Consider the following 13,617-nt stretch of genomic DNA (forward strand, 5'->3'; position numbering starts at 1 on the left):
TTACAAACTCCAGAGAGGGCCTTAGGTTCACAACTCCATGACTACATCCCTCCATCTACAGTTCTTCTGAGAGGCTCCCAAACTCAACTCCTTTTCTGCATCTACAGTCCTCCTGAGAGAATTTTCACCAGAATACCGTGTTACCTATTGACACCTATTCAGTTTCTTCGTTATCTTCCCATAGATAAAACTTGTTACCTTTTGTACAATCCCTTCCACCATTGTGTCCTGGGAAACCCCTGTGAGGGCCAGTTTGATTAAACTACTTCAGCACTTTTGTTTCCAGGCCACGAGTCCACATGTCTCCAATGAGAACTTCATCACCATCACATGTCCTCAAACTCTTCAGGGGGACAGCAGCCAGTCTGAGGGTCATTTTGGTTCTGCCATCTCTGTTCTACCAGACCTGACTGGAGATGAGCTTCCTGACCTGGCGATTGGTGCCCCCTGTGAGGACAACAACCGGGGGGCTCTGTACATCTTTGTAGGTGAGCCCGGTGGCTTTCACACCTCGTATATTCAGGTAAGTGGTCAGTATGTGTTATACCATAAGAGACAAATCTTCTACATCAGGATATTACAGACTCATTTCTGTAAATAATAACGGAGACACAATAATCTCGTGGGCACCAACACTATTTCTCATCTGCTTTTATAGAGTGTTAAAAATGTTTGCTACAATTGTGATGCAATTTGTCGTTTTTGTGTATTCCTGCTAAATATGTTTCTTTCCTGCTCCCAATAACCCTCCCAGTCTCGCTGTGTAGACAAAAGGTTAGTATAACACCCGCACCTTTCCGTGTCAGTGTAACATCAGACATTACTGTGGAATACCTGGGTATGGCGACTGAGCTCAGGTAACCCGTCGTATTATTGTGGCACGTGGATCACCACCCACACACCAGGGAAGGTACAACCAGATTTTAATTACATTTTAAGGTAGCAATTGATACAATACAATATTCATAATATTATATCGCACTTGGGGCCCTTTGATCAATTAATTTTTGTGGGATAACCCCCCAAAACAGCCTTTTCTGGGGTTACCCCAAATAATAAAGGGGGCAGCAGCAGATATTAGAGAGAGGTTTCTAGGGGAATTGCTAAATTGCCAAATTTACTAAATTCCGCAATGCATTAGCTGCTGTACTCTGTCCGGAAATCTCCAGGAGACGGTTCCGGAGTCTCTGCCCGCACATTACGTGGTCAGTGGATGGCACGTGTGCAGAAACGCTGCAGCATCCTGATAGAGAAGTGAACGTGCGTCATTATAAATCCCTTCATCCTATCACATTGCAGGGATGAGCTCCTAACTGAGCCCCAAGCCCTGGATGCGAGCTTATGGTGCCCACACACGGTGCTTTATGTGCTAGGTGCAGTGAATACTGTACTTAAACATTTTACATGTAATTTGTATATTATGTCTACACCATGACCCTTAATGCTGGCCTAACATTATTCCATACTTGCCTACCCTCCCGAAATGAGCGGGAGGCTCCCGAAATTCGGGTGACCCTCCCGGCCCCCCGGAAGAGCAGACAAGTCTCCCGATTTCAGGGGTCACCCCCTGCCCGGCCTCCCACTTAGCGAGTAAAGTGGGCGGTCCGGGCAGGCGATGACGCGATTCTTGTTGTAATATCGGCATTACACAGTGGGGGCGTGGCTTACATGACGCGATCCAGCAGCCACGCCCCCATTCCGCCTCTGACCCGCCTCGTTCCACCTCTGGCCCGCCCCCCTCTGCACGTCACCTCACTGCCCGCCTGCCCTGCTGAGCCAACTGGCTGCTCTCTCCCGGAGAGAGCAGCCCAAAAGTCGGCAAGTCTGCATTATTCTGACAGAATAGAACAAACAAACCATCCCAGTTTTGTGCTGACATCGATGTATAAGAGCTGCGTATATGGGTGCAGGGCCGGTTCTACCCCTTGTGGCGCCCAGTGCGAGAGTTTCCACTGGCGCCCCCCCACGGTGGCAAAACAGTGTGCGGGAGGGGGTGTGTGGCCTCATAGGGGAGGGGCATGGCCAGTTATGCTCCCAGTAGCTGTGCCCCCCAGTTGATTTGCCCCTGTAGATATGCCCCCTGTTTATTTGCCCCCAGTAGTTGTGCCCCCTCTTTATTTGCCCCCAGTATTTGTGCCTCCTCTTTATTTGCCCCCAGTATTTGTGCCTCCTCTTTATTTGCCCCCAGTAGTTGTGCCCCCTCTTTATTTGCCCCCAGTATTTGTGCCTCCTCTTTATTTGCCCCCAGTAGTTGTGCCCCCTCTTTACTTTCCCCCTGCTGCTGCTGCTGCTGCTCCGTCTGGCCGCCGGCTCCTCTCTATGGGAGAGACGTCATGACGTCTCTCCCATAGCGCTGCACAGACACTAGAGGTCAATAACGACCTCTAGTGTCTGTGCCTGGAGCCGGCTGCAGCGGACGCCCACACAGCCCACGGCGTCTGCTGCAGCCGTGGAGCGGGGTGCGGGCAGGCGGCGGTGCCTGCGGCCGCGCCCCCAGGCCGCAGCGCCCCGGGCAAAGGCACTGCTTGCCCGCACCAAGATCCGCTCCTGTATGGGTGGTCATTCCGAGTTGTTCGCTCGTTGCAGATTTTCGCTATATAGTGATCAAGCAAAAATCAGCATTTCTGCGCATGCGCATGGTCCGCAGTGCGCACGCGCAAAGTAGTTTTAGTCAAAACTATGCAGTTTTACACAAGGTCTAGCGGCGCTTTTCAGTCGCACTGCTGATCGGTGAATGCTTGAAAGGAAAGGGGCGTTTCTGGGAGGTAACTGAGCGTTTTCCGGGAGTGTGCTAAAAAACACAGGCGTGCCTGGAGAAACGGGGGAGTGGCTGGCCAAACGCAGGACGTGTACGTGACGTCAAATCAGGAACTAAACTGTCTGCAGTGATCGCAAGATAGGAGTAGGTCTGGAGCTACTCAGAAACTGCAGGGAAATATTTAGTCGCCGTTCTCTGATCTTTTCGTTCGCTATTCTGCTATGCTAAGATACACTCCCAGAGGGCGGCGGCCTAGCGTGTGCACTGTTGCTAAAAGCAGCTAGCGAGCGATCAACTCGGAACATACTGATGTCCCTGAGGAAGCTCGCCCTGAGCGTGAGTGATACTGAGGTCCGTGAGGAAGCTCGCCCTGAGCGTGAGTGATACTGAGGTCCCTGAGGAAGCCCCCCTGAGCGTGAGTGATACTGAGGTCCCTGAGGAAGATCACCCTGAGTGGGAGTGATACTGAGGTCCCTGAGGAAGCTCACCCTGAGTGGGAGTGATACTGAGGTCCCTGAGGAAGCTCAACCTGAGTGGCAGTGATACTGAGGTCCCTGAGGAAGCTCGCCCTGAGCGGGAGTGATACTGAGGTCCCTGAGGAAGCTCGTCCTGAGCATGATACTGAGGTCCCTGAGGAAGCTCTCCTTGAGCGTGAGTGATACAGAGTTCCCTGAGGAAGCCCCCCTGAGCGTGAGTGATACTGATGTCCTTGAGGAAGCTCGCCCTGAGCGTGAGTGATACTGAGGTCCCTGAGGAAGATCTCCCTAAATGTAAGTGATACTGATGTCCCTGAGGAAGCTCGCCCTGAGTTTGAGTGATACTGAGGTCCCTGAGGTACCTCGCCCTGAGTGTGAGTGATACTGAGGTCCCTGAGGAAGCTCACCCTGAGCGTGAGTGATACTGATGTCCCTGAGGTAGCTCGCCCTGAGCGTGAGTGATACTGGGATCCCTGAGGAAGCTCGCCCTGAGCGGGAGTGATACGGAGGTCCCTGAGGAAGCCCCCCTGAGCGTGAGTGATACTGATGTCCCTGAGGAAGCTCGCCCTGAGCGTGAGTGATACTGATGTCCCTGAGGAAGATCACCCTGAGCGTGAGTGATACTGAGGTCCCTGAGGAAGCTCGTCCTGAGCGTGAGTGATACTGAGGTCCCTGAGGAAGGTCACCCTGAGTGTGAGTGATACTGAGGTCCCTGAGGAAACTCGCCCTGAGCGTGAGTGATACTGATGTCCCTGAGGAAGCTCGCCCTGAGCGTGAGTGATACTGAGGTCTGTGAGGAAGCTCGTCCTGAGCGTGAGTGATACTGAGGTCCCTGAGGAAGCTCGACCTGAGCGTGAGTGATACTGAGGTCTTTGAGGAAGCCCCCCTGAGCGTGAGTGATACTGATGTCCTTGAGGAAGCTCGCCCTGAGCGTGAGTGATACTGAGGTCCCTGAGGAAGATCACCCTGAATGTAAGTGATACTGATGTCCCTGAGGAAGCTCGCCCTGAGTTTGAGTGATACGGAGGTCCCTGAGATACCTCGCCCTGAGTGTGAGTGATACTGAGGTCCCTGAGGAAGCTCGCCCTGAGTGTGAGTGATACTGAGGTCCCTGAGGAAGCTCACCCTGAGCGTGAGTGATACTGATGTCCCTGAGGAAGCTCGCCCTGAGCGTGAGTGATACTGGGATCCCTGAGGAAGCTCACCCTGAGCGGGAGTAATACGGAGGTCCCTGAGGAAGCCCCCCTGAGCGTGAGTGATACTGATGTCCCTGAGGAAGCTCGCCCTGAGCGTGAGTGATACTGATGTCCCTGAGGAAGTTCACCCTGAGCGTGAGTGATACTGAGGTCCCTGAGGAAGCTCGTTCTGAGTGTGAGTGATACTGAGGTCCCTGAGGAAGCTCGCCCTAAGTGTGAGTGATACTAAGGTCCCTGAGGAAACTCGCCCTGAGCGTGAGTGATACTGATGTCCCTGAGGAAGCTCGCCCTGAGCGTGAGTGATACTGGGGTCCCTGAGGAAGCTCGACCTGAGTGTGAGTGATACTGAGGTCTCTGAGGAAGCCCCCCTGAGCGTGAGTGATACTGATGTCCTTGAGGAAGCTCGCCCTGGGCGTGAGTGATCCTGAGGTCCCTGAGGAAGCTCACCCTGAGTGGGAGTGATACTGAGGTCCCTGAGGAAGATCGCCCTGAGCGGGAGTGATACTGAGGTCCCTGAGGAAGCTCGTCCTGAGCATGATACTGAGGTCCCTGAGGAAGCTCTCCTTGAGCGTGAGTGATACAGAGTTCCCTGAGGAAGCCCCCCTGAGCGTGAGTGATACTGATGTCCTTGAGGAAGCTCGCCCTGAGCGTGAGTGATACTGAGGTCCCTGAGGAAGATCTCCCTAAATGTAAGTGATACTGATGTCCCTGAGGAAGCTCGCCCTGAGTTTGAGTGATACTGAGGTCCCTGAGGTACCTCGCCCTGAGTGTGAGTGATACTGAGGTCCCTGAGGAAGCTCACCCTGAGCGTGAGTGATACTGATGTCCCTGAGGTAGCTCGCCCTGAGCGTGAGTGATACTGGGATCCCTGAGGAAGCTCGCCCTGAGCGGGAGTGATACGGAGGTCCCTGAGGAAGCCCCCCTGAGCGTGAGTGATACTGATGTCCCTGAGGAAGCTCGCCCTGAGCGTGAGTGATACTGATGTCCCTGAGGAAGATCACCCTGAGCGTGAGTGATACTGAGGTCCCTGAGGAAGCTCGTCCTGAGCGTGAGTGATACTGAGGTCCCTGAGGAAGGTCACCCTGAGTGTGAGTGATACTGAGGTCCCTGAGGAAACTCGCCCTGAGCGTGAGTGATACTGATGTCCCTGAGGAAGCTCGCCCTGAGCGTGAGTGATACTGAGGTCTGTGAGGAAGCTCGTCCTGAGCGTGAGTGATACTGAGGTCCCTGAGGAAGCTCGACCTGAGCGTGAGTGATACTGAGGTCTTTGAGGAAGCCCCCCTGAGCGTGAGTGATACTGATGTCCTTGAGGAAGCTCGCCCTGAGCGTGAGTGATACTGAGGTCCCTGAGGAAGATCACCCTGAATGTAAGTGATACTGATGTCCCTGAGGAAGCTCGCCCTGAGTTTGAGTGATACGGAGGTCCCTGAGATACCTCGCCCTGAGTGTGAGTGATACTGAGGTCCCTGAGGAAGCTCGCCCTGAGTGTGAGTGATACTGAGGTCCCTGAGGAAGCTCACCCTGAGCGTGAGTGATACTGATGTCCCTGAGGAAGCTCGCCCTGAGCGTGAGTGATACTGGGATCCCTGAGGAAGCTCACCCTGAGCGGGAGTAATACGGAGGTCCCTGAGGAAGCCCCCCTGAGCGTGAGTGATACTGATGTCCCTGAGGAAGCTCGCCCTGAGCGTGAGTGATACTGATGTCCCTGAGGAAGTTCACCCTGAGCGTGAGTGATACTGAGGTCCCTGAGGAAGCTCGTTCTGAGTGTGAGTGATACTGAGGTCCCTGAGGAAGCTCGCCCTAAGTGTGAGTGATACTAAGGTCCCTGAGGAAACTCGCCCTGAGCGTGAGTGATACTGATGTCCCTGAGGAAGCTCGCCCTGAGCGTGAGTGATACTGGGGTCCCTGAGGAAGCTCGACCTGAGTGTGAGTGATACTGAGGTCTCTGAGGAAGCCCCCCTGAGCGTGAGTGATACTGATGTCCTTGAGGAAGCTCGCCCTGGGCGTGAGTGATCCTGAGGTCCCTGAGGAAGCTCACCCTGAGTGGGAGTGATACTGAGGTCCCTGAGGAAGATCGCCCTGAGTGGGAGTGATACTGAGGTCCCTGGGGAAGCTCTCCTTGAGCGTGAGTGATACTGAGGTCCCTGAGGAAGCCCCCCTGAGCGTGAGTGATACCGATGTCTTTGAGGAAGCTCGCCCTGAGCGTGAGTGATACTGAGGTCCCTGAGGAAGATCACCCTGAGTGTAAGTGATACTTATGTCCCTGAGGAAGCTCGCCCTGAGTGGGAGTGATACTGAGGTCCCTGAGGAAGCTCAACCTGAGTGGGAATGATCCTGAGGTCCCTGAGGAAGCTCTCCCTGAGCGTGAGTGATACTGATGTTCCTGAGGAAGCTCGCCTTACGTGGGAGTGATACTGAGGTCCCTGAGGAAGCTCGCCCTGAGCGGGAGTGACACTGAGGTCCCTGAGGAAGCTCGCCCTGAGCGTGAGTGATACGGATGTCCCTGAGGAAGCTTGCCCTGAGCGGAAGTGATACTGAGGTCCCTGAGGAAGCTCACCCTGAGCGTGAGTGATACTGAGGTCCCTGAGGAAGCTTGCCCTGAGCGTAAGTGATACTGAGGTCCCTGAGGAAGCCCCCCTGAGCGTGAGTGATACTGATGTCCTTGAGGAAGTTCGCCCTGAGCGTGAGTGATACTGAGGTTCCTGAGGAAGATCACTCTGAGTGTAAGTGATACTGATGTCCCTGAGAAAGCTCACCCTGAGTGTGAGTGATACTGAGGTCCCTGACGTACCTCGCCCTGAGTGTGAGTGATACTGAGGTCCCTGAGGAAGCTGGCCCTGAGTGTGAGTGATACTGAGGTCCCTGAGGAAGCCCCCCTGAGCGTGAGTGATACTGCTGTCCTTCAGGAAGCTCGCCCTGAGCGTGAGTGATACTGAGGTCCCTGAGGAAGCTCACTCTGAGTGGAAGTGATACTGAGGTCCCTGAGGAAGCTCACCCTGAGTGGGAGTGATACTGAGGTCCCTGAGGAAGCTCAACCTGAGTGGGAGTGATACTGAAGTTCCTGAGGAAGCTCACCCTGAGCGTGAGTGATACTGAGGTCCCTGAGAAAGCCCCCCTGAGCGTGAGTGATACTGATGTCCTTGAGGAAGCTTGCCCTGAGCGTGAGTGATACTGAGGTCCGTGAGGAAGTTCACCCTGAGTGTGAGTGATGCTGATGTCCCTGAGGAAGCTCGCCCTGAGTGGGAGTGATACTGAGATCCCTGAGGAAGCTCGCCCTGAGTGGGAGTGATACTGAGGTCCCTGAGGAAGCTCAACCTGAGTGGGAGTGATACTGAGGTCCCTGAGGAAGCTCTCCCTGAGCGTGAGTGATACTGATGTTCCTGAGGAAGCTCGCCTTAAGTGGGAGTGATACTGAGGTCCCTGAGGAAGTTCGCCTTGAGCGGGAGTGATACTGAGGTCCCTGAGGAAGCTCGCCCTGAGCGTGAGTGATACTGATGTCCCTGAGGAAGCTTGCCCTGAGCGGAAGTGACACTGAGGTCCCTGAGGAAGCTCACCCTGAGCGTGAGTGATACTGAGGTCCCTGAGGAAGCCCCCCTGAGCGTGAGTGATACTGATGTCCCTGAGGAAGTTCGCCCTGAGCGTGAGTGATACTGAGGTTCCTGAGGAAGATCACGCTGAGTGTAAGTGATACTGATGTCCCTGAGGAAGCTCGCCCTGAGCGTGAGTGATACTGAGGTCCCTGAGGAAGCTCACCCTGAGTGGGAGTGATACTGAGGTCCCTGAGGAAGCTCACCCTGAGTGGGAGTGATACTGAGGTCCCTGAGGAAGCTCAACCTGAGTGGGAGTGATACTGATGTCCCTGAGGAAGCTCACCCTAAGCGTGAGTGATACTGAGGTCCCTGAGGAAGCCCACCTGAGCGTGAGTGATACTGATGTCCTTGAGGAAGCTCGCCCTGAGCGTGAGTGATACTGAGGTCCGTGAGGAAGTTCACCCTGAGTGTGAGTGATACTGATGTCCCTGAGGAAGCTCGCCCTGAGCGTGAGTGATACTGAGGTCTCTGATGAAGATCACCCTGAGCGTGAGTGATACTAAGGTCCCCGAGGAAGCTCGTTCTGAGCGTGAGTAATACTGAGGTCCCTGAGGAAGCTCACCCTGAGTGTGAGTGATACTGAGGTCCCTAAGGAAACTCGCCGTGAGCGTGAGTGATACTGATGTCCCTGAGGAAGCTCGTCCCTGAACGTGAGTGATACTGACGTCTGTGAGGAAGCTTGCCCTGAGCGTGAGTGATACTGAGGTCCCTGAGGAAGCTCGCCCTGAGCGTGAGTGATACTGATGTTCCTGAGGAAGCTCGCCTTAAGTGGGAGTGATACTGAGGTCCCTGAGGGAGCGGGAGTGATACTGAGGTCCCTGAGGAAGCTCGCCCTGAGCGTGAGTGATACTGATGTCCCTGAGGAAGCTTGCCCTGAGCGGAAGTGATACTGAGGTCCCTGAGGAAGCTCACCCTGAGCGTGAGTGATACTGAGGTCCCTGAGGAAGCCCCCCTGAGCGTGAGTGATACTGCTGTCCTTGAGGAAGCTCGCCCTGAGCGTGAGTGATACTGAGGTCCCTGAGGAAGCTCACCCTGAGTGGGAGTGATACTGATGTCCCTGACGTACCTCACCCTGAGTGTGAGTGATACTGAGGTCCCTGAGGAAGCTCGCCCTGAGCGTGAGTGATACTGAGGTCCCTGAGGAAGCCCCCCTGAGCGTGAGTGATACTGCTGTCCTTGAGGAAGCTCGCCCTGAGCGTGAGTGATACTGAGGTCCCTGAGGAAGCTCACCCTGAGTGGGAGTGATACTGAGGTCCCTGAGGAAGCTCACCCTGAGTGGGAGTGATACTGAGGTCCCTGAGGAAGCTCAACCTGAGTGGGAGTGATACTGATGTCCCTGAGGAAGCTCACCCTGAGCGTGAGTGATACTGAGGTCCCTGAGGAAGCCCCCCTGAGCGTGAGTGATACTGATGTCCTTGAGGAAGCTCGCCCTGAGCGTGAGTGATACTGAGGTCCGTGAGGAAGTTCACCCTGAGTGTGAGTGATACTGATGTCCCTGAGGAAGCTCGCCCTGAGCGTGAGTGATACTGAGGTCCCTGAGGAAGCTCACCCTGAGTGTGAGTGATACTGAGGTCCCTAAGGAAACTCGCCGTGAGCGTGAGTGATACTGATGTCCCTGAGGAAGCTCGTCCCTGAGCGTGAGTGATACTGACGTCTGTGAGCAAGCTTGCCCTGAGCGTGAGTGATACTGAGGTCCCTGAGGAAGCTCGACCTGAGCGTGAGTGATACTGAGGTCTCTGAGGAAGCCCCCCTGAGCGTGAGTGATACTGATGTCCTTGAGGAAGCTCGCCCTGAGCGTGAGTGATACTGAGGTCCCTGAGGAAGATCACCCTGAGTGGGAGTTATACTGAGGTCCCTGAGGAAGCTCGCCCTGAGTTGGAGTGATACTGAGGTCCCTGAGGAAGATCACCCTGAGTGGGAGTGATACTGAGGTCCCTGAGGAAGCTCGCCCTGAGTGGGAGTGATACTGAGGTCCCTGAGGAAGATCACCCTGAATGGGAGTGATACTGAGGTCCCTGAGGACGCTCGCCCTGAGTGGGAGTGATACTGAGGTCCCTGAGGAAGATCACCCTGAATGGGAGTGATACTGAGGTCCCTGAGGAAGCTCGCCCTGAGCGTGAGTGATACAGATGTTCCTGAGGAAGCTCGCCTTAAGTGGGAGTGATACTGAGGACCCTGAGGAAGCTCGCCCTGAGCGGGAGTGATACTGAGGTCCCTGAGGAAGCTCGCCCTGAGCGTGAGTGATACTGATGTCCCTGAGGAAGCTTGCCCTGAGCGGAAGTGATACTGAGGTCCCTGAGGAAGCTCACCCTGAGCGTGAGTGATACTGAGGTCCCTGAGGAAGCTTGCCCTGAGCGTGAGTGATACTGAGGTCCCTGAGGAAGCCCCCCTGAGCGTGAGTGATACTGATGTCCTTGAGGAAGTTCGCCCTGAGCGTGAGTGATACTGAGGTTCCTGAGGAAGATCACCCTGAGTGGGAGTGATACTGATGTCCCTGAGGAAGCTCACCCTGAGTGTGAGTGATACTGAGGTCCCTGACGTACCTCACCCTGAGTGTGAGTGATACTGAGGTCCATGAGGAAGCTCGCCCTGAGTGTGAGTGATACTGAGGTCCCTGAGGAAGCCCCCCTGAGCGTGAGTGATACTGCTGTCCTTGAGGAAGCTCGCCCTGAGCGTGAGTGATACTGAGGTCCCTGAGGAAGCTCACCCTGAGTGGGAGTGATACTGAGGTCCCTGAGGAAGCTCACCCTGAGTGGGAGTGATACTGAGGTCCCTGAGGAAGCTCAACCTGAGTGGGAGTGATACTGATGTCCCTGAGGAAGCTCACCCTGAGCGTGAGTGATACTGAGGTCCCTGAGGAAGCCCCCCTGAGCGTGAGTGATACTGATGTCCTTGAGGAAGCTCGCCCTGAGTGTGAGTGATACTGAGGTCCGTGAGGAAGTTCACCCTGAGTGTGAGTGATACTAATGTCCCTGAGGAAGCTCGCCCTGAGCGTGAGTGATACTGAGGTCCCTGAGGAAGATCACCCTGAGCGTGAGTGATACTGAGGTCCCCGAGGAAGCTCGTTCTGAGTGTGAGTAATACTGAGGTCCCTGAGGAAGCTCACCCTGAGTGTGAGTGATACTGAGGTCCCTAAGGAAACTCGCCGTGAGCATGAGTGATACTGATGTCCCTGAGGAAGCTCGTCCCTGAGCGTGAGTGATACTGACGTCTGTGAGCAAGCTTGCCCTGAGCGTGAGTGATACTGAGGTCCCTGAGGAAGCTCGACCTGAGCGTGAGTGATACTGAGGTCTCTGAGGAAGCCCCCCTGAGCGTGAGTGATACTGATGTCCTTGAGGAAGCTCGCCCTGAGCGTGAGTGATACTGAGGTCCCTGAGGAAGATCACCCTGAGTGGGAGTTATACTGAGGTCCCTGAGGAAGCTCGCCCTGAGTTGGAGTGATACTGAGGTCCCTGAGGAAGCTCGCCCTGAGTGGGAGTGATACTGAGGTCCCTGAGGAAGATCACCCTGAATGGGAGTGATACTGAGGTTCCTGAGGAAGCTCGCCCTGAGTGGGAGTGATACTGAGGTCCCTGAGGAAGCTCAACCTGAGTGGGAGTGATACTGAGGTCCCTGAGGAAGCTCTCCCTGAGCGTGAGTGATACTGATGTTTCTGAGGAAGCTCGCCTTAAGTGGGAGTGATACTGAGGTCCCTGAGGAAGCTCGCCCTGAGCGGGAGTGATACTGAGGTCCCTGAGGAAGCTCGCCCTGAGCGTGAGTGATACTGATGTCCCTGAGGAAGCTTGCCCTGAGCGGAAGTGATACTGAGGTCCCTGAGGAAGCTCACCCTGAGCGTGAGTGATACTGAGGTCCCTGAGGAAGCTTGCCCTGAGCGTGAGTGATACTGAGGTCCCTGAGGAAGCCCCCCTGAGCGTGAGTGATACTGATGTCCTTGAGGAAGTTTGCCCTGAGCGTGAGTGATACTGCGGTCCCTGAGGAAGATCACCCTGAGTGGGAGTGATACTGAGGTCCCTGTGGAAGCTCGCCCTGAGTGGGAGTGATACTGAAGTCCCTGAGGTAGCTCGCCCTGAGCGGGAGTGATATGGAGGTACCTGAGGAAGCTCGCCCTGAGCATGAGTGATACTGATGTCCCTGAGGAAGCTCTCCCTGAGCGTGAGTGATACTGGGATCCCTGAGGAAGCTCGCCCTGAGCGTGAGTGATACTGAGGTCCCTGAGGAAGCTCGCCCTGAGCGTGAGTGATACGGAGGTCCCTGAGGAAGCTTGCCCTGTGCTTGAGTGATACTGAGGTCCCTGAGGAAGATCACCCTGAGCGGGAGTGATACTGAGGTCCCCGAGGAAGCTCGCCCTGAGCGTGAGTGATACTGAGGTCCCTGAGGAAGCTCACACTGAGTGTGAGTGATACTGAGGTCCCTGAGGAAACCCGCCCTGAGCGGGAGTGATACTGAGGTCCCTGAGGAAGCTCGCCCTGAGTGGGAGTGATACTGAGGTCCCTGAGGAAGCTCCCCCTGAGCGTGAATGATACTGATGTCCCTGAGGAAGCTCGCCCTGAGCGGGAGTGATACTGAGGTCCCTGAAGAAGCTCACCCTGAGCGTGAGTGGTACTGAGGTCCCTGAGGAAGCTCGCTCTGAGGATGAGTGGTACCGAGGTCCCTGAGGAAACTCACCCTGAGCGTGAGTGATACTGATGTCCCTGAGGAAGCTCGCCCTGACTGTCAGTGATACTGAGGTCCCTGAGGAAGCTCGCCCTGAGTGGGAATGATACTGAGGTCCCTGAGGAAGATCACCCTGAGTGGGAGTGATACTGAGGTCCCTGAGGAAGCTCGCCCTGAGTGGGACTGATACTGAGGTCCCTGAGGAAGATCACCCTGAATGGGAGTGATACTGAGGTCCCTGAGGAAGCTCGCCCTGAGCGTGAGTGATACTGATGTCCCTGAGGAAGCTCAACCTGAGTGGGAGTGATACTGAGGTCCCTGATGAAGCTCTCCCTGAGCGTGAGTGATACTGATGTTTCTGAGGAAGCTCGCCTTAAGTGGGAGTGATACTGAGGTCCCTGAGGAAGCTCGCCCTGAGCGGGAGTGATACTGAGGTCCCTGAGGAAGCTCGCCCTGAGCGGGAGTGATACTGATGTCCCTGAGGAAGCTTGCCCTGAGCGGAAGTGATACTGAGGTCCCTGAGGAAGCTCACCCTGAGCGTGAGTGATACTGAGGTCCCTGAGGAAGCTTGCCCTGAGTGGGAGTGATACTGAGGTCCCTGAGGAAGCCCCCCTGAGCGTGAGTGATACTGATGTCCTTGAGGAAGTTCGCCCTGAGCGTGAGTGATACTGAGGTCCCTGAGGAAGATCACCCTGAGTGTAAGTGATACTGATGTCCCTGAGGAAGCTCACCCTGAGTGTGAGTGATACTGAGGTCCCTGACGTACCTCGCCCTGAGTGTGAGTGATACTGAGGTCCCTGAGGAAGCTCGCCCTGAGTGTGAGTGATACTGATGTCCCTGAGGAAGCTCGCCCTAAGCGTGAATGATACTGATGTCACTGAGGAAGCTCGCCCTGAGCGTGAGTGATACTGATGTCCCTGAGGAAGCTCGCCCTGAGAGGGAGT

The 13,617-nt window shown here is 55.3% G+C and overlaps 1 protein-coding gene across 1 annotated transcript in view; it reads left to right on the forward strand.

The window, feature by feature from the left end:
* Positions 1-13,617, forward strand: part of LOC134945906 (integrin alpha-M-like) — a 163,832-nt gene that overhangs the window by 118,464 nt on the left and 31,751 nt on the right. Inside the window, exon 12 of the mRNA XM_063935463.1 lies at positions 287-523. Within this exon, the coding sequence (XP_063791533.1) occupies positions 287-523 (237 nt within the window). The remainder of the gene's footprint in view (positions 1-286; positions 524-13,617) is intronic.

Source organism: Pseudophryne corroboree, chromosome 7 (genome assembly GCF_028390025.1).
Source record: "Pseudophryne corroboree isolate aPseCor3 chromosome 7, aPseCor3.hap2, whole genome shotgun sequence".
Taxonomy (NCBI): domain Eukaryota; kingdom Metazoa; phylum Chordata; class Amphibia; order Anura; family Myobatrachidae; genus Pseudophryne; species Pseudophryne corroboree.